At 37.3% G+C, this 26,201-nt stretch overlaps 2 protein-coding genes across 7 annotated transcripts in view; both read right to left on the bottom strand.

The window, feature by feature from the left end:
* Nucleotides 1-11,948, bottom strand: part of LOC139976753 (uncharacterized) — a 101,680-nt gene extending 89,732 nt beyond the window's left edge. Inside the window, exons 1-2 of one of the 3 annotated variants that reach the window (XM_071985479.1) lie at nt 11,755-11,948; nt 7,595-7,687 (exon numbers count right to left, since the gene is read on the bottom strand). In XM_071985479.1, the coding sequence (XP_071841580.1) occupies nt 7,595-7,687; nt 11,755-11,839 (178 nt within the window). In that variant the 5' untranslated portion in view covers nt 11,840-11,948. The remainder of the gene's footprint in view (nt 1-7,594; nt 7,688-11,754) is intronic. The other 2 variants (XM_071985489.1, XM_071985498.1) reach the window with 2 other exon arrangements.
* Nucleotides 11,949-17,637: 5,689 nt separating this feature from the next.
* Nucleotides 17,638-26,201, bottom strand: part of LOC139976764 (adhesion G-protein coupled receptor G2-like) — an 88,058-nt gene continuing 79,494 nt past the window's right edge. For 3 of the 4 annotated variants that reach the window (XM_071985508.1, XM_071985517.1, XM_071985530.1), the window contains 5 exons: nt 24,986-25,156; nt 22,229-22,344; nt 21,403-21,665; nt 20,304-20,373; nt 17,638-19,746 (listed from right to left, as the gene is read on the bottom strand). In XM_071985508.1, coding sequence (XP_071841609.1) covers nt 19,281-19,746; nt 20,304-20,373; nt 21,403-21,665; nt 22,229-22,344; nt 24,986-25,156 — 1,086 coding nt within the window. In that variant the 3' untranslated portion in view covers nt 17,638-19,280. The remainder of the gene's footprint in view (nt 19,747-20,303; nt 20,374-21,402; nt 21,666-22,228; nt 22,345-24,985; nt 25,157-26,201) is intronic. The other variant, XR_011796253.1, reaches the window with a different exon arrangement.

Raw genomic sequence — 26,201 nt, 5'->3', positions numbered from 1 at the left:
GCCAGCGCCCCCTGTCTCTGGGACAACAGATGTGGTGTGTCCGGCAGGATCGCCGGTGTGTCCGCGAGGAGCTGGAGAATATTTCCCGAACCAGGGTCAGCGGGGCCACTATGGTGGATCTGCCCCCGGAATGGTGGATCTCCCTAAGAACCTGGCTGATCTTGCCCAGAGGGGGGAAGATGAAAGCCTCCAGTCCGTCTCACGACAGGGACCTGGCGCTATGTGGAAGGCCTGTGGGTGGGACCGCCTGGAACAAAGGATGGGCAGCCCATTGTTGCCCTGTTTCGCAAACAGGTCTATCAGAGGTCTGCCGAACATGTGGAAAAACCTGCCGCATGTTCGTTGTGAAAGGGTCCACTCGTCGGGGTCGAGCTGTCCCCTGGGCAGAGCATGGGCCATCACATTCTCCTTTCTGGCTATATGAGAGGCCCGTAGGGCCATGCTAGATTCTGCAGCTGTGGTGAGGGTCTCCCATGTCAGATGGCACAATCTATCTGACCTGGTGCCATCCTGTCTGTTGATGTAGCTATGCCACCACCGTCGTGTTGTCTGAGAGGATGGTGGTCAAAGTGCCCCATACTTGGGCGTGGAAGGACTCCAGAGAGCCCCTACCCCCCTCCTGAGAGCGAGGCGAAAGTACATGAAACCTGATATGGTTATCTTTTGCGGATATCGTGTTGGAGCAGATCCTTTGCCCTGCTGACGCCACTGTGGTAGGAAAGGTAATAATCCAATGTAATCCGGGCAGCTTTTGAAAGATTTGAATCCACTACGAAAACGCATGAGTAAACACTTGGATGGTAGAATGAGAAGGAGGGCATTGACCACAAGTGGCCGGTCACTGAGGGTGCACAGTTTAAAAGATTACCAGGGCATACTAGACACGGTAGAATGTGGTGCTAATGTTGTGGGGAGACAGGTAAGCGGGGAGCGAAGTTAATCTCAAATTAATCCTAAAAAGCATTTTGAGAACGACAATCCGGCCATAATACAAAGGCCTACTACTGATGAAGTTCCCAGAAAAAAGCGACAACAGAAACCGGTCTAGTTTGGTCATAAGAACCTCACTAATGTCATATCGAGAAAATGATAAAATTCTCAAAACAAAGCCACCCCCCTCGGCAGTAAAGCCATTACCCGCAAACTATAAAATGCGCGGATTTGCCTAACGATCCAAAAAAGATCACGGGTATTCCCTTATAAAAAATAAACATGCTCGCCGGTCCAATCGGTACGTTAGATGGCGTACCGCCTACCCCCCCTATTATTTTATTATGACAACAGCACCGCATGACACAGCACCACATGACGACAACACCACATGACAACACCACCGCATGAGGAGTTGTCACCAGCTCACTGTTCGCTTGCGGAAACGGCAAACCAATAACCAATAACCACAAGTTTTCATCACATAACGTTGCGGAAACAGCAAACCAATAACCAATAACCACAAGTTTTCATCACATAACGTCGCGGAAACGGCAAACCAATAACCACAAGTTGTCATCACATAACGTTTCCGTTTTCGCGTTCCATGCATATAGGCCTACTAGGTCATACGTACTATCCCTTTTTATCTCTGATTCCCCAAATCATTATCCTTCTTACAGTTCAAACTTTTGAGTTGAGGTTGAACAACTTGAACCTAGTTGCTTGGCATCTCTTTAGGTTCGCATTTTCCTTGCATCAATAATGGAGTCTATAGGATTACATTTTTGCATTTTTCTAATGTGAATAGAATTATTCCACAAAATAATTATCAATATTCTTTTGCATGATTTGAGCTCAAACATTGCACCTTTTTGCATCTAGAGGCCTCAAAATTCTACCCCCCCCTTTAGACCCCTCCCCCATGTCAGTCTCCAACAAAACACCCCCCACGAACAAATTCTGGCTACGCGCCTGGATGTACGTCAACGGCCCGAAAAACTGAACAATTGAATGAATACAGAAAACTGAAACCAATAGTTTTATGTTATAAAAGATAGGTAAATATGTTAGGTAAAGCAAATATGGGCATTTAAAAAGCAATTGTTGTAAACATTGGGTTGAATTTTCTTACTGTAGTACTCATATTTCAAATGATTATCTCACATAAAACATATTGTAAACCTTCAGTCTCTTTTGTTTCGGAAGTGACGCTAAACGTTTACACAACCCAGAAGGCTTGATTCATTCTAAAAGACATAGAAATTACCTTGGAAAGTATGGAAAACATTAGTAGGATATGTTGATAATATTTTAATGACATTCATGATATTGGAACCATGGCTGCTTTTGCTGCCATTCATGATAACTTGGAGACAATACTGAATTCATTCAATATCATTTGGTTAAATTCACACTGTTTTGGCTAATTACATATATTTTACCACAAAGAAATGATTAACATTGTGTAGCCATTAGCCATTCTGATGGCTAGTTACAGTATCATTTATGTTGGCTACACTTTTGGCAGTGAAACTTACTGTCACATTGCTGTAACCTTTTACAAATTTGTAGAGGACATTCAGTCTAATATTCTGGAAAAAAACCATCATTAACATGACCTTACCAGTATATTTCATGTAAACAATCAACTGTGTATGTGAGAGTTTCATTATTAATTTCTTCAGTTTGTTACAGTAATTTCTAAGGGAGATCAAGTCATCCATTAGCATATTATATTATGGTACACAAACAGCAGAAATGTAAAAATTTAGTGTTAACAATATTTCATCACCTCCGAAGCAATAATTTACAGTTTAACTCAAATTTAACATAATTAATAAAGGACCTTTCCAAACATATTATCATACTGGTCGCTACACCTCTGCAGAATTACTGTAATATGAGTTTTAGCCAAGGAAGGTGTTTATTGGATAAGTAGAGATCACATATTCCAACTAACCTGTTTCGGAGGTGAAAAGGTGTTTCGGAGGTGACGCATGTTAACGGAAAGTTAAGAATCTCCCAGAAATTAAAACGAATGATCATGTCGTCACAACTTTTACTCAAATATTACGTGAGGAGTTGAGGTGTATTTTAATAAGTTCAATATGGCTAAACTATTGTTTACATAAAAGTTGGGGTTGAGAATGCTTTGTTTCGGAGGTGAAGAAAAAGAATTCCAAATGAAAACAATTTTAGGCCACAGATATTAGACACATTAGTTATTGTAATAATGCAACCTTACTTAACAAAATCTACACTGATTAACTAGAACTTAGTTGCAGTTAAACATAGGTACCAATTGTTCAGGAAAATGTCCCCTCCGAAACAACAAAATCTAGCAACCGGTCCTTGGAGAAGAAAAGGAAGGAAACCTGGAGAACACAAATTTTGCATTTTAGCTTGGAGACTTGTTCATAATATCAACCAAATAAGAATTGGAAAATACCTTCCACCAAAAAAGTAAAACGTAATTGAGAATGTACGGCTGAACTAGCATATTTTAAGCATATTTATGGCCACCAATTTCACCTGAAGAAACCTAGAAAGTTTGTTAAGCTACCCAAGGTAGACTTCACTTAGGATCATTAAATGGCAAAAAATCTCAGAATTCTGGTATTTGGTCACTAAGTTACAAAGCAATGTGCCAATATTGAAAGTTACACCACTGATTGTGAATATGACCATATGGGGAAGCACAGAGATTCTTAAAAAGATGGACGGAACTTCTGGGAGTTTCTCGGTGTTCAAAGAAATCCAGATAAAGCTCACTACCATATCCTATATCCACATTATCAAAGGAGTGAGAACTCTAAGAAGAATGCTGAGACACTGAAAAATGATGAAAATTGCAAAAAAATTGCCACTTACCGTTATCCAATTATCTATTCATTAACTAGCTGTATTGCCTTTCCAATGTGGCATCTTCGCTGCAAAAATCAGCTAGCAATTGTAGAAGTAGGCATTTTAAAGGGAGACAGACATTTTCCCAGCTACAGTATCACATAAGCTCTACCCACATTAGAGGGTTGAGCACTCACTTGCAAAACTTGAGCTGATAAAATTTGTGCACAAACTGCCAAAAAAAGAAGGCCCCAAATTTTTAGTGGGCCAAGATGTTAGGTCTAATTGTACTGACCAGGTATAAACCAACAAATAGATACCAAGTTTGGCTACAATCCTACTTACAGTTGTGGAGTTCTTGCAATGTAAAGAAAATGTGGGCCCCACAAATTTTGGGCCCAAAGAATGTGTCCCAAAATGCACTTGAGGTAGAAAAAAATTGGGCCACCCAGCAAAAAAATGGGCCTGGAAATATGTTAGGCCCAGATGGTCCCAAATAAATTAAACCTACATGTACCAGAGCTATTAACCAACAACTCTATGCGTAGTTTGTTTACAATCTGACTTAAGGTTGTAGAGTTATTGCAATGTAAAGATTTTTACATTTGACCCCATAACCTCATTAATATTCGAATCCACACCAAAAACGATACGGCACACCTTCTCACTATAATACATCTACATAGCAAGTATGACAAATATCCATCACTACTGCCAAACACATGCCAACCTGACTGCAGAGGTTACTTTGCTTCCATCAAGGAACCAAAAATGCATTCATGCAATGTATCTCCTCACATCACTAACAGTAGTAACATCACTAAAAAAGCACTGGGGATAAACATTGCATGTGTTCATTTGAAAGTGACTTTAGGATATAAGTGGTAAATTTATGCAGCCTTGTCGTATAAATCTATAGTATAGGCCAAGTTGGGTTTTTGTTGAATGCGTAATGAACAAGTATCTGGGGGACCAACCAAAATTAGCAAATGGGTACCTGGGAGCAAATTTATGGACCTTTCCTCTCACTATATGCCCTGTGGAGAATGAGAACCATAAATTTTGCTATTGTTGTTGTAAGAGTGTGTATTTCTACCAAGCACGGTTGTAATGGAATGGTGCAGCACATATGATATTGGGCATGCACATACAGTGGTGTTGTATATCATTTGTGTATTAGTTATTCTGCAGTTTTTGAGTGAAGAATGTGCTGATCCATAGTATCCATAGTGAAATGTTCTGATTAGACACTTTTACTGTTCCTCAAATGAGGTAGTACTGCGTATACGAAAAATGCTGTCCGTGCCCTTCCTCAGATTCATTTTTGCCATCATGCCCTTCTCATTTGCCATGATGCCCTTCACCATTAGAACCTACCAATATGGCATATTTGCTCTGTCCTTTTTGAGGCTTATGTCAAGCCCTGCATTGGTACTGTAGTGCCACACAAATTGGTGAGGGTGGCTCCATGTCCCCATAAGTACATTTCTGCAGCAACCATGCCAAGGATATGGAAAAACTTTACAAAGATATTTATTTTTATATATATATTTACATCACATGTGCTGTATTATGTTCTCCCTTACTGGCTAACACTATTACAGATTCCTATATCTCTACATGTGTACACATAGATTCCTTATAAAATTTAAAAATCATATCTGTATTAGAAGTGCATAGGTTTACTGTCTAGTGTGTAGTAATTTATGCAAAGTGACGAAGTCAAGTCACTAGAGATGTCAGGTCCCTTAATCCCCCAGAGCGTACTGTGGAATGATCTTCTTGATCCCATTGCAGGGTCAGATCCTCCTTCCTTTTTCAAACGTAAACAAGGCTTTTGTCTTCACTGGGAGGGACACTATCATAATGAATTTATGTCAATAGATGTGTCTTGATAGAGTCATGCAGGATACCAAAAAAATATCACTGGGTCTTCATTGGATCAAATCAATGATCCATAAGCAGGATTAATTGGAAGTATGACATTTTCCACAGCTTTCCCTATGATATTAATGGATCTTCATAAAAAGAATGTCCATAGCTGGTGACAAGAAGAAGCTAAGAGTTATGTATCAGCACTGATGCAATCAATCATCACCTGACATTTACCTACAGTACAGTAGACATCAGGTAGACATCTACTTGTTGAATGTACAGCATGGAGAGCCACAAAGCATTCATATGTGTCATTATGCATTGTTGCAGGGTTCTTTACCACAACAGTACCTGGAGTCTGAGACAAAGTTTATTTCTGTTCTGATTCCTTGCTGTCAAAGAATGACTCAAGATAAAAAAATCCAAATGCAGCTCAACACAAGCCACAGGGTCCTGTATAATAAGGAAAACACTGTTCCAGGTGTCAAGTCAGCACATACTTTAAATGTACTCAGTATTTGTTTGGATGGTCTAAATTGAAGAAAGATTTAAAACCTGCTGTTTGCAATTTCCAACAGATGATTACTTAATAATAATACAATAATAAAGTAATACAATTCAAGGCTTTCAACAATCATAAGTTGTTATGATATGTGAGTCAGTCAGGTCTCCTTATCTGACATATTGTATCTCTTAGATGTAAACTAGAGCAGGTAAGCTTTGTAAGGGCAGGTAGGGCTAAACTAGGGCGGGTAAGCTTTGTAAGGGCAGGTAAGGGTAAACTAGGGCAGGTAAGCTTTAAGGGCAGACCGTAAGGGTAAACTAGGGCAGGTAAGCTTTGTAAGGGTAAACTAGGGCAGGTAAGCTTTGTAAGGGCAGGTAAGGGTAAACTAGGGCAGGTAACCTTTGTAAGGGCTGGTAAGGGTAAACTAGGGCAGGTAAGCTTTGTAAGGGCAGGTAAGCTTTGTAAGGGCAGGTAAGGGTAAACTAGGGCAGGTAAGCGTTGGAAGGGCAGGTAAGGGTAAACTAGGTCATGTAAGCTTTGTCAGGGGAGGTAAGGGTAAACTAGGGCAGGTAAGCTTTGTAAGGGCAGGTAAGGGTAAACTAGGGCAGGTAAGCTTTGTAAGGGTAAACTAGGGCAGGTAAGCTTTGTAAGGGCAGGTATGGGTAAACTAGGGCAGTTAAGCATTGTAAGGGCAGGTAAGGGTAAACTAAGGCAGGTAAGCTTTGTAAGGGCAGGTAAGGGTAAACTAAGGCAGGTAAGTTTTGTAAGGGCAGGTAAGGGTAAACTAGGGCAGGTTTAAGCTTTGTAAGGGCAGGTAACGGTAAACTAGGACAGGTTTAAGCTTTGTAAGGGCAGGTAAGGGTAAACTAGGGCAGGTAAGCTTTGTAAGAGCAGGTAAGGGTAAACTACGGCAGGTAAGCTTTGTAAGAGCAGGTAAGGGTAAACTAGGACAGGTTTAAGCTTTGTAAGGGCAGGTAAGGGTAAACTATGGGCAGGTAAGTTCTGTAAGGGCAGGTAAGCTCTGTAAGGGCATCCAGGTAAGCTTTGTAAGGGCAGTGAGTGAATAGCATGTAAAAGTGTTTACATTGTTTAGTTTTTATTTTAATCAGACAAATTTTTATAGTCCCACTGTGCACCTTTCTTCAGCCACCATGCTAAGTATATGGAAGATCTTCACATACTGTAAGTGTAAACATATTCTGTACATTGCATACGCTGTATTGTATTCTCCATGACTGGCTAACAGTACAGTAGGTATCATCTCCTTATAATCAAGGGAGCTTACTTATATATGAAACATTTGCTTCATAAATCATGATGCATAGAAATTGCACCTAGGTTTACTGCCCAGTGTGTTGTCCCCCCCCCCCCCCGCCCACCCAATTGGCTTCAACTTATTGGCTGCACATTCTACTTACACAATAGTATGTAACTTACCATTGGAACAAGTTGGTCCTGTAAGTCCTGGTGGACAGCTGCATACGTTATTCACACAGGTCCCTCCATACTGACATGGTAAAAATGGACAACCTAAATGAGAAGAAGGTGACAAATGATAACATCCAATAGGAGCATAAAAATAATGTAAAATTGTAAACCTTAAAGTAGTGTTAGAAATCTACAAAACAGGAAAATATATATGTCAATTTCCTTCTTTCGCACAGTACCATAGACCTAAACACCCAAATTAAATTCAGGTCTAAGGGTACAGATATGCTCTCAATATCTATGCTGTATTAATGTTTAATTTTTGTGGGCTTCTAGTCTAACAGGGACTTGTCAGATAATAAAAACAAAAACAGCAATTTTTGAGTACCAAATATATAATACTAATATAGGTGCAATATACCATGGTATTGTTGCTATATCAATAAGACATTACAAGATTTTGAATGCAAAGAAACAATAGAGTTCTCATACATTTCCCAAGTTAGATTTGAAAGAATTTAGGACTTTTCTACAAGCTCTTTTTATAGATATTGTCTTTAGAAAGCTTGAAGACTTTGACTGCTGTTCACCTCAAATGAAAATTCATTTCAGCAGAAGTTGCCATGTTCACAATATGAAGGTAGATATACATACTTAGCATGATCTCAACCAAGCTTAACATTTGAAGTTACAAGGGTTTTAGACTTCGACATCTGTTGACCTAAAAACACACTGAACTTATGCATACAAAAAGGAAGAAAATTTAATTTAGCATGTCCTGCAGACAAGATGACAACTTTGGCAGTTATTTACTTCACATGATCAAGAAGCTTTTTGCATAATTACGAATTTGGACAGTTACATATCAAGTTCATGGATCTTTTGTAGTGTTGTACTTTGACTTCTACAGGCAATCTATAAGAAAAAACAAGCTGGGACTTATTCTACAAATGTTCCTTTAATTTCATTGAAAGGAAGGTCAATTTTCTATGTTGCAGTAGAGTAGACACCTTACACAAAGCTACTGGAATCCGAGCAGAAGATTTACGTAGGAAACATAGACTAGACAGGACTGAAGCTGCTGAAACAGGCTTACCGATGGGTGCTAGAGTGTTTCTTAGAAATCGAGCACACAGAGGATGAAACAAAATTCAAGACTATTGGAACAACAGACCATTCAGGGTTGTCAAGAGGCCATATCCAGATAGGCATGTATATGTAGCAGAGCTGCTGGAAGGCGATTGACCTGTCCAAGTCTTGAAAAGGCGTGACCTCTTAGATTCTAAAGAACTATAGTCTCTGACCTATTGTACCCTTTAAGGAAGATGCGACTATGAATGACTCAACATCCGATACACTTGAGGATCAAAATGATAGTGAAGCTGCAGACAGTGACCTTGACATTGTAGTTTGTGTTGAAATTGGACCAGAAACGAAGCAGGACTCCACTACTAATTATGTTATTGATAGTATAGGTAATACTGAGACATCCATATATGTAGTCAGACTACAGACCCTGACAATAACGAGATGCCACACACTGAGTCTGAAAGTGAAGCTAATAATAGAAGTGGCTCTGACAAAGCAGGGAAGCGAGAAACACATGGACGACTATCTGCATTGTCAGACCTACCAGTAGGACACACTACACCGACACTTCGTAGGAGCACGCATTACACTGCTGGGTACAATCCGAACCCACACAATGAACCAAGGTCTGTCTTGTGACAGGAAATTTTTGTAGATCCCCATGTTTTGGCAAACCTCAGTGAGACACAACTTCTAATTGCTAGAATGCTTGCACAAGGAACAGCTCCTAAGCAGTAAAGTATATTTTTGTATTATATTGTTTTGTTGTAAGATTGAAGCTACTTGTTATTTGAACACAGCAACCAGGTTATTGTTTGTAATATTGTGTCAAATCCATTTGTTTGAAATAGTTGTAATACTTGGTACAATATTTCAGTGAAATTTTGAACACATCTCCACGGGTCTATATGTGTGTTGACCCCAAATTAGTTATGGGTAAGACCAATACAGGTGATATTATGTTATGATATTTAGCATGCTTGAGTTTGTCAGTATAAGCCCTCTTAATGAACCTTCCAGAATCCTTATTAGTCAAACAATTCTTGGTAATGACTTATAAACCACCCCTTGTATTGTCTGTGGTCACCAATGTTATTACCACTGTTCATCTCGTGACCATTATGTGCACATGCCTTTAACTGTTTCAATTTGTTGGATTTAGTAGTTTTGTTCTTTCATGCATCAAGAAGATTTTATGTAAGAAGTTCTATTTGATGTATTCATTTAAGGACAAGGAACAGGGCTAGGGTAAGTTTTCATGGTTTTTGTGTCATTTTAATTAATGGTATTCGTATAAGCTTAATGAGTATGTGCTGTACTGAATATACATTGATGACTTGGAATTCATCATTAGAATCGATGGATATTGCCTTAATTAGTTCAATTAAGATTACTTGTAAGTTATCTGATATTGTATCATTGCATATAATCCATCATTGGTATGATAGATATGTTTGTCTTGGTATTACGAAAGTTTCCAGAAAGGTCTGTGTGAACATGTTATCATCTATCTAGTTCAGGCGCGTAGCCAGGAATTTGGCAAGGGAGGGGCGAACCTGTAGGTCAATGATCAGAGTCTTAGATTCTACATTGAAAACTATCTAAGCGTAGCGCCACCATGAGTTGGCGCTACGCGTACAAGAACATTTTGGTGAAAATGTCTCCCAGATCGCTGGAAATGGCACTTCCTATAGGTCTTGTAAGTCGCATATAAGCATATAAGCTTGAAATTACTAGCGATATCATATAAAAACATACAAAAAAAATATGCTTAAGGGGCGGTTGCCCCCTACGATCTCCCTTGGCTACGCACCTGATCTAGTTCTAAGCTTAAGTTCTTTGACATGATAAAGTTTGTTTTGTAAGACAGATAGAGAGTTTTTTGGTATAAAATTGTATATGTTTCTGAACTCTGAATATATATTTGATAATTATTCTAAAGTTCTGTATCTTGTTAGGCTCTTAGAAATATGAAGAACAAAGGATTAGTTCACCATTTGTTGTCTATAATAGTGATTCATTCTGATTGGTTTCTAAGAAGTAACCCTACTGTCACAGATGGTACACGATCTTAAAGTAGTTGAATCTTGTGTTAAAATGTGGGCTTGTTTTTATACGCTATGTCCATATACTGTATGTAGGCTTTTGTAACTCTCTTAGGATATACTTTTATGAGGTTAGAAGTTCATATAATCCTTTGGCATAAGTTTCTTTCTCTGTGGCAATGCATTATTACATGCCTGTTGTAATCAATCACTCAGATTTTCTAACACAGTTGATAGTGTCCCTTGTGAATTAAAGTGGTTATATCTTTGTTGTATTAACTGGTAATTAAAGGCAAGTTTTTTACTATTGATATTCCTTTAAGACTCTGACTGGATTTCTACAGTATGACACATTGCTGTCTGTACCGATTTGCTGTGAATGCTAGAATCTAAAAGCAGTATAGTATTGTTCTCCCGTATATTGAAGTAAAAGTGATATATTCATCTTTGTTTAAAGTGAAAAATGTATACCATATTGTACCCTGAGAATCAACTTTGTGTATCACAATTTGATGACAGTTTGCATAACAAAATCATACAAGTGGTTACTGTTTGTGAGTTTTTTCAAACGATAATAACTATTACTACAGCCGATTATAATTTGGATACTTTATGTATTAATGCATGACTTGGCGATAACAGCACAACACGAGTAGACCCCAACTACTAGCCTATGCTATGAACTTGGATAACAAGAGCCAATTGCATTGGATGAAGTACCGAACAAGACTTTCAATACATTTTAACTGTACTGTGAATACAGCACAATGTTTTATCGAAGACCTATAGATCGAGGCCTAAGCTTTTTCTAATATTGACGTTAGGCTACAAAAAGGTAATGTAGCACACAACCGGCCTACTGTAGCCATAGGGCAGAATAATAAGACTCATATTCTGTTCTATGACCGTAGCCTACATAGCCTAAACTAGCCATAGGACTATGCCTAGGTCTGTTCTTGATACCCGTACGTGACGAACTGGCTCACATCAACAAACTTTGTACTCTTTCTCTAGTTTAAACCCCGAATAACGTACCTTGGGTTTTGCTTGGTTGCAGCTTATTGAAAGCCAACAGTACCGTTAAAAGGAATCTTGGCGTAACATCGAAGTGAGCAAACATGGTGTTATTAGTAAAACTCAACCTTCAAGCATCGATACTGCTGTAGTTTAATATTCTTATGAAGTTTTGCACTGGCCAGCCAGCATACGTCGCGTATGCAACGATAATTTTTTGTGATTCAACACAAAATGTCTGACAAAATAGTTACTTCTTCGCATTAAGGTGTTAAATGTACTCAGTCGCTAGCCACACTTTGAGGAAGTTAATTGTGTTCTACTGAATAAGGGTGTGAGATCGACTTGACCTTGTAAGTCACGCCTCGCAACCTCCACAATATTTGTTTATTCTACTTCAAAGAACCAAAAAGGTGAAAATGACGTCATATGACGATCAGTTCTATGTTTTACTATCGTATAGTGTGGTGTCGAAGTTGTGTCACGTGACTCTAGTCACAAACTGCAAACAGCACGACTGGATGCTCCTAAATGTGAGAGTGTGAAATGCCTAACTTCCTATGCCCACTTACTGCCCAATTACTTAATCAGCTTCTTTTGAATCCATTTATCACAATCTAAGCTTCTTTTTTATTCTTTCGCACGAACCTAGAAATAATGAAATAAATATGTTTCAGTAGGATGATCTGGGATCAAGTAAAGTTCTGAGTGCAAGGATCACACATTTGCTTCTGCTCATGTACGAATCAGCCGCACGAACTAAAGACCCATGATATGTTTAAGGAAGTTCATGTTACTCATTACCCCACCATCCACTGAGTGACCCTCAGTGACGCAATGCAATTCGGTAAGCTTCTTTATCCCAACATAATTCTAGGCTCATCGTATTTTCTTTTAAAAAAAAAGGCTGAGGAATGAGCTTATTCTTCATTTTCAACCTAATATAGTGTTGTATCCAAACCACTGAATTAGGCCACATATTGCATAATTATCGGTCGTAATTTACTTTCACATTTTCACAATTGTCCGACATCTCATGAATTCCTGGGGCACCATACACATTGGGCCCAAATGGACCAGCCGGAACTAAGAAGGGAAGCATTCTTTCGTTGTTAAATTTGTAAATTGACATTACCATTCATGACTGTTTACAGAAATGCGAGCACGTATTTTCTTGATCATTTCAACACATGTTATAAATCGGATCTTTGAAGATGTTTAATCTCGAAATTTCAAACATTTAATACTTAAATTTGCCATTAAATTGTAATCGCGGCTATTTATTTGGAAATTTGCAATTGTTTCATCGAAATAGTTGACGTTTTATGTCGTGTTGAAATTTCGAGAAAGGAAATCGCAAATGCATGGAAGTATATAATAAATGAAGCAAAAGAGTTGAGAATTCTCATAAAGATCCAGTGTAATGCATAGCATCAATAATATGACTGAAAAGTGACCATGGTAGCAGCACGGATAGTAGAGGGCGCCCTTACAAAACTCGGAAAGACATCAACTTGCTCGAGTCTGTAATGTTCAGTGACATATTTAGATCGAGTTCAATGTTTCATAGAACCATATGTTCCTACGTTTGAGTAAGCAGTAGACGATGGTCAATATACCTTGGTAACACAAGATCCCTAGTAAACAATTCGATATAATCACTACATGGATAACACTAATTAGATATAATTCATTTCATTATTTCTTGACAACTTTGAGATTTCAACAGTGTTCATTCATACAATTACTTCCAACAACCGGATTTTGCAATATTTTACTTTACCAGAGTATTTGGTTAAATGATAAACCGAAACACTGAAAATAATCTACCCCTCCCGGAGATCAATTTAAGTGTCAATCTTGCAAGAATGGCTCACCAATATTGCATTAGTTTCATAGACACATTCGAGCACATTGTCTCTAAGAACAAGGGCGTAGGAACCGGGGGTGCTGGGGGCACCAGCCCCCCCCCCAGTGAAAAATATGGGGGCGGAAGTATCATTTCGCCCCCTACCCCCCCCCCCCCGCTCCGCAAGTCAGGAAACCCCTTTTTCATTTCCAAATGAGAAAAAAATCTCATTTGGAGCACCAAATTGCATCTGAGGCCACCTGGAAATGCAAAAACATTCCCTCCCCTTAGACATCCCCCAGGCCGGCCATCAGTATTCGCCCCCCCCCCCCACTCAAAAGTACCTTCCTACGCCACTGTCTAAGAATATCGAGATAGATACTCCACCTACGTAGATGCGTAAACATCTAAGTTGATTTGTTTCATTTTCATCGCTTAACTAATCCATACGTAGTTAAGTAAGAGTGGCGTATGTTATCAGACTTAACAACTCTACATGAGCTATTTCTCCATATCGCTTATATGTGTAACTTGTATGATATTATATATATATAGCCTATAGGCTATTTGAATAGCTTGCAGGGATTCGGAAGCGCTGATTTGTGATTCTTAATCTTCGAAAGTTGATTTGCATTGTTTTGTTTAGGTAAATCTTTTGGATGTTCCATCGTTATAAATTGATAGACAGTCATGATGACAGATGTTGTAAACACTTTAACTCAATATATTCACCTATATTGTGCTTTATGTTTGGTAGGCTATATAGATCCCCTTTTGTAATTCAGGACATTAACCGTGTAAAATTGACGGAGGTTGAAGGTAAACGCGTTGTAAACACGATAAATTCAAAAGAAATGCTTGGCTAATGCTTGGCTAAACATGTAGTTCCAAAGAATATGACTCCCAAAGTAATGTCCAGTGGAATTCATAAACATGGTTACTTTGTTGATCCCATTAAGTTAGAATCCTATTGTTTCATGCAGAAGTCAAAGATTTAGGTCAAATACAGGTGAACGTCTGAATACATGTAAGCTTGGTAACTCCAATTACGTTCAGTAAATTTATATGCGGTTTACCGCGTATACGTTCACTTGTAAGTGGGTTCTTGCTGTCTGTGGAAGTGAAACGTCAACAATGACGCCGCCAACGTTTAAAAACTGTGATAAACACGATAACTTCCATTTTAAAGCTTACATGTAGTAAGTAACTTTTAAAGTAACTTTGCTGCCATGGTCGTAACTTGAAAATAGCAACGTTACGTTATATATGCTCATTGAGACTATGTCCGAAATCACTGCCCCTGCTGGCTCTCTGTCATAACTCCAAACCGATTCACTAGAATATTGAATATAGTGCCGTTTCGTGCCGTTTAATGAAGTAATATATTTTGCTCAAAATGGTAAAAGGTTAAGTTATCAACGAGTAACAATAATAAACCACCGCTGTTCTGGTTTTATCAGCAAGGGAGGAAAAATCTGTGTTGATGTGTCATAGGTATTTGGCACATTTTCGTTGTTGTTGAAAGGAACAGCTGGTTATCTTGTAATTTCATCAGCTCTGCTGTTATAACAGCTATAACGTTGTTAGTCTTACATTTTCCTGAGCAGACGAACACTATAGCTTGCAGTTTTGGACTAGCTGGAGACTTTTCCTTGGGTGTAGAGCTGTAAACTCCATTACTGTTGAACATTGTTGCTAAATTGCTGAGTAATTTATCACTCAGTATCATGACTAATTGAACATTGTTTCATCGTAAAACGAGAAGTTGAAAGAACAAAACTAACACAGACAATCTGTAAAGAAACTAGGTGAAACAATGGAGATATCCAGGTTTACTTTGCTTGTATTAAAATCTGAGTAAGTAGTCAAATAAAATTTGTATAAATGCTAACACGTATGTCAGACATATATTAAATGTGCATAGTGCACAAAATGATAAAGTCTATGGAAAGTTATTATCAGAAGATTACATATACTCAAACTGTTCTAGCTGTGAAATTTCTGTGATGAACTGATACTACACCCCCTCTCCACATCCCATCCCCTCTAGTAGCATTTATTAACAACAGACAGTAAATTAAGATTTAACGTTCAAACTCTCCAATAGCCCTCATCACAACAACTTGCACACTGTTCAATAGTCACTTCCGTGTTCATGATTGAGATGATCAATTTAAAGTTTTGGCATGAAGCTTGGTAACCGTATTTTCATTTTCACTTCCTCCAATCACACATTTTTAATGCACAACGAACATTCTATGGAACGTTATTATTAAATGATTACTTACCGATAGCTTTTGAACCTATTATTTGTTGTTATGAACTGATAATACTGCCTTTCATGCCCTACACCCCACCCCCTTCCCCCGTCTACTAGTATTCTTTAAAAACTTACAGTAAAAATTAAGAAATAATGTTAAACCACTCAATTACCCCTTCACCACATCAATCAATTTGTAATGCACTGTTTAATATGAAAATAGTAAACACATAAGAAGTGTCAAAGTGAAATTAAAGTTTATATGGAAAAAAAACCCCTCAAACCTGCCTCCCTACAATTATTCTAGCATTAATTAAAGTAAAACTTAAGATGTATATGTAAAAGCATTGTTCAATAAGAACATAATAGTAATAAAACCAAGAAGTTGTAAAATTAACAATAACTGATAACAGGAAAAACCTCAAACCTTGTAATAATCTCTGTGTATATCTGGCTATTTACATCAGCTGAACCAGGGTACATGGTTTTGTTATTGAAGTGAAAGGAATAAAGTATTGATGTATGCTGATGATGCTACTTACTCTTGCAATGATTGATTAAACGAAAGTTGAAAGAACAAAACTAACACAGACATCCTGTAAAGAAACTAGCTGCAACAATGGAGATATCCAGTTTACTTTGCTTGTGTTCAAATTGGAGTAAATAGTAGTAAAATAACGTTGTATATCTGCTAATGCGTACGTCGGACATACTTTAAATGGAAAGTTATTATCAGAAGATTACATATAATCAAACAGCTGTTCTAGCTATTAATTTTCTGTGATGAACTGATACTACACCCCTCCAACCTCCCATCCCCTCCAACCTCCCATCCCCTCTAGTAGCATTCATTAACAACAGACAGTAGTTTAAGATTGAACATTCAAACTCTCCAATATCCCCATTGCAACAACTTGCACAATGTTCAATAGTCACTTTCGTGTTCATGATTGGGATGATAAATTGAAAGGTTTGGCTTGAAGCTTGACAACCGTATTTTCATTTTCATTTCCTCCAATCACACATTTTAAATGCACAACATACATTCTATGGAAAGTTATTATCAAATGAATACATACACAATAGCTTTTGAAACTATTGTTTGTTGTTATGAACTGATAATACTGCCCAGCCCCATCTACTAGCATTCTATAACAACTAACAGTAAACATGAATATATAATGTTAAACCACTCAATTACACCTTCATCACATCAATCAATTTGTAATGCACTGTTAAATATGAAAATAGTAAACAAAAAAGGAGTGTAAAAGTGAAGTCAAAGTTTATATGAGAAAACCCTCTAACCTGCCTAATTCGTCTAGAGTTAATTACAGTAAAAATTAAGATATATATGTAAAAGTACTGTTCAATAAAAACATAATAGTAATAAAACCAAGAAGCTGTAAAATCAACCATAACTGATAATAGGAAAACCTCAAACCTTGTAATAATCTCTGTGTATATCTGGCTATTTACATCAGCTGAACCAGGGTACATGGTTTTGTTATAATAGTAAAAGGAATAAAGTATTGATGTATGCTGATGATGCTACTTTTGTGATGATGGATGCCTTATGTAGTTAAAAATCTCTTCATTTACATAAAATATCTGAGGCTGTAAAATTGTGAATAAATTCCTCACTTAACATTACTGCTTATGTAATGCTTATGTATATTTTATATTTAACAGTAGGGTCTCGTTAGGTGTTATAGTTGACTCAAAATGGAAATGGTTTCTGTACTTAATTATATTTTTGTCCTGAAGCTTTGAAGTATTTTAGTTTGGTTTGTTATGGATCATTCCCCTGTTGGTCTAAATAATTGGTCAAAGCAGTTGATCTCTTGCAGTATGTTTACTTAATTACTTTCTTCTCTCTGACTGATCTTGTAGTTTTATCAAGAATGCTAAGAATCGTCCATGCTGTAGCTCCTCTATGAGCCCCCTCTCTATATCAAGATTGCTTAGAATCTTCCAAGCTGTAGCTCCTCTATGCAGAGCAGAGCCTGTCACAATCACACCATTGCCAGTAGAGTTTGAAATTCTACTGACCAGGTATAATCAAGCACTAATAGTCACTTCTGGGAAGATCACTTTAGCATACCTCCATTTTGGTTACCCTATTTTTATTTCCATTCCTTCTTTGTAACCATACTCCCAACCAGGATATTTTATATAAGTTGTGTTTCTAACACAGACTTTAATAATAACATGTCATTAGTATTAACCCAAAACTTTTTTTTAGCATGGTAAACTGTCCTCCTAATTATTCAAAGACATAGAGTAGAGTTCCTTGAAATAGCCTTGTGTGTCTTGACATGGTTTAAAAGGCAAAAATTGTATATTGCAGTTAGATTTGAGCTAATAATTTTTGAATTTCTAGCATTTGTTTTTTGGGAGCATTTGTTAATGGCTATCCTTGTGACATGGAAATCAAGACTTTTTTTAACATATTTCATTTGAGTTACAGCCATGTCTCTGCTTTTCTGGAATTTTGAAAGGACTGCTTTTTCTTGCTCTAAAACATTTCATTTACATGAGGCAACACTAACTCACTTAAAAGTGAAATTTCAACACAATATTGTCAAACTTGATATTAGTATTCATAACTTTCTATTGAATGTGAAGAAAGTGCAGTCATCGTCGTCGTTGTCGTCGTCGTCGTCATCATCATCATCATCATCATCATCAATCACTATTTATAAAGTGCTGATATTTTGGAACACTTCAAAAACCATTGAATGAGAACAATGAACAATGAATGTTTCAGCAGTTCTGGTATCAAGTGACTTCCTTATGGCATTGATTTTGTGCAAGTGATGGTATGCTGCCCTGTAGATTGATGACACATGAATGATACCCAGGTCACGTACAGATGATGAGTTCTCAACAACATCACTCCCCACTTGGATATTAGAGACCTGGACCAACTCCTTGAAGTATGGAAGAGTTAAAACAAGTAGACCAGCCTTGTCATCATTCAGTTTGGGGTGGCTATCTTTCATCCATAAACATAGGTTCTGAAATACAACCCTCGATGGGTGCTGAATGAAATCATGTTCACCACTGTTGGTATCTAAGTCGAAGAACATCAACAATTGGGTAGCTTCCGCATGCATATGAACACCTATATATTGTGATTCTTGCATATAGCTGCTAAAGGGGAGAGTAAATTGTAAACAGCTTTGATCCCAGCAAATACCCTTGGGGAACGCCAAATGTTAGCAATATTGGTTGAGATGAAACCTTCTTCATCAACACTTGTCATTAACATACACTACAAAATTACAGCTCTAGTAAGTGTAAAACTATGATAACGAGGGCTCCATTTAACAAAGCAACTGAACATGCAGAATATGAAGGGAAAAATGCAAGAAATGTCAACTCTGCAGTTTTTACTTGATTTAATAGGAGACAAAATCGATTCCAAAGGATTTATTATGTTACAGATGTTGATGGATTGTTCATACTATCCATAGGTATGTTAGATTGACTACCTGACCCGAGCTGTGTCTGTCTGGTAACTTTCGTTTGCGTAGAGTCCGTTCTACAAAATATTCCTTTAAATGCAGGACTGGCCACACACAATAAGAGGAACATTAAGATGCCTTGAATTGAGATGAAGAAACAGTAGAGATAATCAAATATCAGAGTTTTGGTATCGACGGCAGCAAAAAATCCGAAAATCCAAGACAGACCGAGAACGAACCAGAAGAGAATTGCATGGCGGACTCGCTTGATGACCTCATTACGTTTGGCGTTTTCAGCTGTTTTACTGACCATGAGAGGGCGGCAGAGTATTTTACGAATCACCCAAATGAAGATGATGAAATTAAACACAAACATGGCACCCACTTCCGTCAGAAAACCAAAGTAGAGTGCATAACCAGGATGGATAAAGCAGCTTTGGTGAGGGAAAAATAAATTTAAAGCAAAAAGAAGCAAAACAAAAATAATAGGATTAAGATAATATTAATCATACGTAACACTTATAATATCAATATGTCAAATGTCAATATATATCGTTATGGAAATGTTTCAGCAACCTGTGGTATAAAATGGATGTGCACGTTTGTCGTAATTTGGAATAATACATCACAATGAGGAAAATACATTCTTACCAGTTCTTTGTATTTTGACCAAATTAGTAACGCCACGTATCCCAACCCCAACACCCTCTTCCACCGTCACTGCCACCACTACTGATCCAACACCCTTCCTGAAGTGGAATGATTGAGGCTTTAGCTAGTAAATTTAATTGTGTAGGTCATTACATGCTAAGTAAAAGGGGACAAAAATACTTTGATTAACCTCCTCCTCTTGGATCAACTCTATGAAAAAAAAACTTGGTAGCAACGAGCACCCTTGGTAAATATCATCACCATAGCCATGTGGCTTACACCTAACCTTCGTAATAGAAAGAGGAGAGAGGCTGAAAAAGTCAAAACATCTGAGACTTACTAGCTCGCCGATTGGAAATCAGTGCTATTGTCGAGGAACACCACAAGAAGAGCACAAGCAGCCGGTAATCCTGATGGTAACAACAAACCAGAATGCAAATATGCATTGTGGATTTAATAATTTAACATTAGCAGTTTTCTTCATGAAAGTAACGTAATGTATAGTGAGGATGAACATGTTTAGAAGGGTTTTACGATTTGACCTCTTATGACCCCAAAAGACCTTTGACCTCCACCAAAAACAATAGGCTTCTTTACTCAACGTGGTATATCTATACACGGCCCCAAGCTTTCAGTATTGGGATATCGTGATTACAAGGGTTTCACAATTTGATCCTTGCCCTCCACTAAAAGCAATAGGCTCCTTTCACACAATGCGGTACACCCTACACAGCAAATACAAGGACTGCCCATGATTTCCTTCTTGAGATATCGTGTTTACAAGTTTTTTTTACAGTTTGACCCCTGGTGACCCCAAATAACCTTTGACCTCCACCCAAAACAATACACTAATTGTACTGAATGTGGTACTTCTACACGCTAAATATGAAAGCTGCCCATGCTTCCCATCTTGAGATATCGTGTTTACAAGGTTTTCACAATTTCACCCCTGGTGACCCCACATAACCTTTGACCACCACCAAAAGCAATAGGCTTCTTGTACTCAATTGTGGTACTCCTACACATTAAATATGAAATTAGTCTGACCTTCCTTTCTTCATTTATCGTGTTTACAAGCTGGGCGTCACAAACGCATTCACACACACACGCACACCACGCAGACACGCACATACGCCATCTTGAATGCAAAGGTTACGATTATCATGGAAACCAAAAACAGTCAGAAATATGATGATATTCAAAATAATATTTCATTATTTAATTGCATGACAAGTTTCCTTTGAGTGACTAAAAAAATGGACCACAAGTAGAAGTATGAAATATTGTCAATCTTTATTTTTGGGTAGTACTCTATGGACCATCCTCCATTACCTATTCAAAGTAATCGCCTATTTGATAACGTCATTGGCATTCTGTCGGAATCTGTGAATGATTAAATCCCGTTAAAAAGGTATAATTGTCTCCAAAAACTCACTTACCATATGCTAGAAGACAAGCTATTGGTATAAAGTGTCGAACGGTGCTCCTTTCAGCTTTTAGGAATAAATAGTACATGTTCATAGCTTCTGTGGACATCCAAGCCAAAGTAGCAAGACAAAAGAAATGGATGGACACTGAGGCTACCGTACAATAGATCTCCTTCCCAACTGCTAGAGGGCTCAGTAAGAAGGCGATGTAGAATCCCAGGAGAGATAGACAAAGGTTGATGTGGATATGAGTTGGCTGCTTCGACCTGAAAGATCTAAATAAAATAAGCCTAACATTACATAAAATATTAAAGTTAATCTTTCATACTTAACAAAGACCTTCAGTGATTTCCTGCTACTACAGTACTTTTGAAATGAAATAACCTCTGCATCCAATTACAGGGCTTTGCACAATATAAATAGATTTGAAGCTATTTGAATCCCAGCCGAAGAGACTCGTGAGATGATGATATACAGTTACAGTCGCAAAGTAAGGTGACTGGGGTTACGGCAGGTCAAGTTGCTTAGTTTTGTGCCCAGGCTCTATCTGGGGTGACATTTGTACGATGTATGAAGTATATATATATCGAATTTCAATAGAGAAAGACACAGATCTTTATAAATATTAACATATTACATTAATTTACATTAAAAAACACATGAAGACAATCATCTAGCTGATATGATGGCCTTCGTGACATATTACTTTTTTTAAATTAAACTAACGATGTTGGTCTAAGCCAATATTGTAAGATGGCAAAAGAAGAAGCGCTTGATTGGGATGTGATGCTTAAGAACGTCATTGATGATAAGCCTTTATGTGAGCTCAGTAACTTACTTTAAGGAGACAAAGATTATCAGACATCCTACCAGAGCGAATCCCGAGATTATCGATCCAATCAAAGTAATATAGTATAGAGTAACTTGAGCCTCCACAGGTCCCTTACGAACTCTCTGTTGAACAAGAGAAAAAATGAATGGATTTACTCAAAGTTAGCAGGTTGCCTCATGTACCTCGTAATTTTGTACAGTTTATATTACTCACTTCACATGTGATTGCATGTATGGTTTCCAAGAAATGCTGAAAAAACAAGCTATGCATGTTCCATGTGAGAACCATCATGTGTTTCCTTTTTAACATCGATAAAGCAGTCATACGCAGTAGGCATATATCACACATGTCTGACATCACTGGTGCGGATGACCTTTCACCTTTAAATAATGCGATGAACTTGTGATGATTTCAACACTATTTCCAAGTTAAGCTTAAAGTTGTCGGTAACATCAGTTACATCATTCATTACAATTACATACCAAATATGTGATCTGACCAAGCTTCCCTTGGTATATTATGTTTAGGAAGGCGCGTTAGTGTAGAGAGACAGGTGAGAGGTGAGTGAAGTATATGTTTGGTGTTTGTTGACTTCAAATGACCTTTAACCTCCACCAAAAGCAATAATAGGCCCCTTAAATTTGATATGGTACATCTACAAACCAAATATGAGTTCTGTCCAAGGTTTCCTTCTTGCAATATCTTGTTAATAAGGCTTTCACAGTTTGACCTTTTCCCCCCAAATTGACATTTGACCTCCACCAAAATCGATAGGCTTCTTTTACTCAATGTTATACACCTTCAACGAAGTATGAGATCTGTCCAAGCTTCCAATTTTCAGATATCATGTTTACAAGGTTTGCACAATTTGACCTCTGATGACCCCAAATGACCTTCGACATCCTAGGCTTCTTGTACTCAATGTGGTTCATACATGTACTAAATATGAGATCTGTCCAAGCTTACCTTCTTGAGATATCGTGTTTACAAGGTCTTCACAATTTAACATCAGTGGTGACCCCAACTTATCTCCACGAAAACCAGTAGGCTTCTTGTACTCAATATGGTTCTTATGCATACCAAATATGAAATTGGTCAGGCCTTCCCTTCTTCAGATATCGTGTTTACAAGCTAGGCGTCACAAACGCACACACACACGTACGCCATCATGAAAGCAAAGGTTACGATCATTAACAAAACCAAAAAGTTAGGCGCCAGCTTTTACAACTGGTCTAATAACCATTATCAGTGTTGCAACTCAAACTTGAATGAGGTGAAGTAGACCGTAAGGAAAATATTCGTTACATAGACCAATCACAGTTCACGAACCAGTGTTTTACTAGGTCTTGAAACTAGAGTACCTGAGGTGCATCTGCTCGAAAACGTTTGAGTACAACAGATTAAACCTCCTTCCACTAATACACTTCTTTGATAAATGTACTGATAATGTTCGATAAAACCTCAAGCCAAAGAGCTGTTATATGACCTTTATGTTTTTTTAAGCCAAGTAGAACTTTACTAGATCCCGTTGCTGTCATTAATAGACTTATTAGTATGGTAGAGGTCTATATACACACAAACTATGAATTAAAAAGTTGCAGTACATTATCAAGCAAATTAGAATGTTCATGAAAGCTGATGTTTATCCTGTTCTGGTAGGCTTAGCTTAATCTTAGTGTGTAAAATACACTGAATTATTTTCTTATGTACTGTAGGCCAAAAAAGCTATACTCCGATTCTGATTAGCTGTTAATTTAGGGCCCAGAAATAGCAGCTTGCATCTCCTAAAACATGCTTTCTGACCCTCACACCCACATCTATTTGCATTTGAAAATAGACGCTCGTGATGATTTTCTGTAATATTTACAGATTAATGGACGCAATTTAAAAACAAATGATTAATTATGATGTGATCCCAAAGCTAGTAAGTAAATTTCCTAACATTTCAGCCCATCATACAGCCGGTGCACAGTTCTTGGTTAACCGGTTTCAATAACGTGAGCGCATGAGAGCCATTCAAAGGCGTCTCTAGATATAGGGAAAAGCAACTGGGACGCCAGTCTATAGATTTACTCCCCATCATGCAGGATCTGTCGTTAAATGCACATTTTTAATGTCCAGGTACTATGAATAGATGCAACAAGCATGTTCTAACCTTTACGCCATACTTCTTTTTGGTACTGGGGAGATGGGGATCGAAATACGTGTCGTGACTGTTATATAACTAATGGTTGAGAGATATTTTCTTCATATATTGGTCTATTTCCGAGGATATTGAGACAAAGCAAAACAACATTAAACTAAAAAACTCCATCAACAAACAGAAATTGTAAATGAAACCAGGCATATATGACTAGAATTTGAAATGACATTTCCAGAGCCACTGCACCATGGTGGGGCGGGGGCATGGCCCCCGATAATTTTCAAAGCAATATTTTAATTTAAACTTTTCATCTCAAACGTTTTACTTTTAAAGTCAAAATTTTGAGATAAGAAGTCAACATTTTGAGGTAAAAAGTCCTCATTTTGAGGACCCCTTTTCCCACTATGTTTTTCACTTTGAATGACCATAGTCTTTCATTAGCAGCAATGATTTGACGAAGTTGCTATTTCCTATAGAAAATCACCAATCATTTACGTGTACATTGTGCAGTTTGTGTGTGGATATAGTATGGGTGAATAGATGTACACATGTTTGCGGGTGTCACATCTGTTTCCAATACTATACAAAAAGTTGAAAAATATGAGATAATAAATACTTACAATAAGGATAGCAAAACTGCCCAGCCGACCACATGAACACATGGTAAGGTCACGATTTTCGTGGAACATCCTCTCACACCCGTCTTTTGTCCAAAACCCTTCCCCCGTGTTTTCATTATAACTCCAGACAACACAGTCGTGTGCTTCGATAGTTTCTTCTACACTTATTGTCTGCAGTGAGAAAAAGGCTCATTACATTCATTGTAACATAATTTAATGACATGTCACTGATTGTTATCTTATTAAATTAATTCCTTATAAAAGCCTAATTCTGAAAATAAGTTAGGGCAAAATAAAGCCGGATAAAAATTATATATATATATATATATATATATATATATATATATGTATATATATATATGTATATATATATGTATATATATATATGTATATATATATATATATATATATATATATATATATATATATATATATATATATATATATATATATATATATATATATATATATATATATGGGGGCCACAATATGGTAATTTAACATAAACAGTATTTACCTTGGTCTCCCCATGATCTAATTTAATTACAGGACCCATGCCCAGTTGTTTTCTTAATTTATTAGTATAGTTACCATTTCTTGCAACAACTTCCTAGGGTAACCATTTAAAGTCAAAATACGTCTAATAAATTGCAATTCATGAACGAACAAGGAATCCAACGAACACAATCTATGTGCACGTTCATGTAAAGCCTTAATAACGGCAATTTTATACTTTTTGGGGCACCAGGATTTCCAATTAATGAACAACCCTGTAAAAATTTTTTTACGGAAAACTGAAGTGGCGATAGTGTCATTACCGCTGGAGCCAACCATTCTGAAAATATCTATATCAAGAATAGCACATTTACCCCCGCATTCCCTTTCATAAGTAAATTGAATAGATTCATGAAAAGAGTTCAATACCTGTAGAAAATCATCCACATAGTCTGCTGAAATAACTACAAAAATGTCATCCACATATCTTCTATATAAAAGTTAAGTTTAGGACAAATTTGGATCAATTTCTCCTCAAGGTGGCACATAAACAAGTTGGCTAAGCAGACACTTAAGGAAGAGCCTATGGAACAACCAATATATATATATATATATATATATATATATATATATATATATATATATATATATATATATATATATATATATATATATATATATATATATATGTTTACCTGCTCTATTCCATCTTTATCTACCA

The sequence above is a fragment of the Apostichopus japonicus genome, chromosome 2 (genome assembly GCF_037975245.1).
Source record: "Apostichopus japonicus isolate 1M-3 chromosome 2, ASM3797524v1, whole genome shotgun sequence".
In the NCBI taxonomy this organism is placed as follows: domain Eukaryota; kingdom Metazoa; phylum Echinodermata; class Holothuroidea; order Aspidochirotida; family Stichopodidae; genus Apostichopus; species Apostichopus japonicus.
The sequence above is the reverse complement of the archived record's forward strand: the minus strand, read 5'-3'. Positions and strand labels throughout refer to the sequence as shown.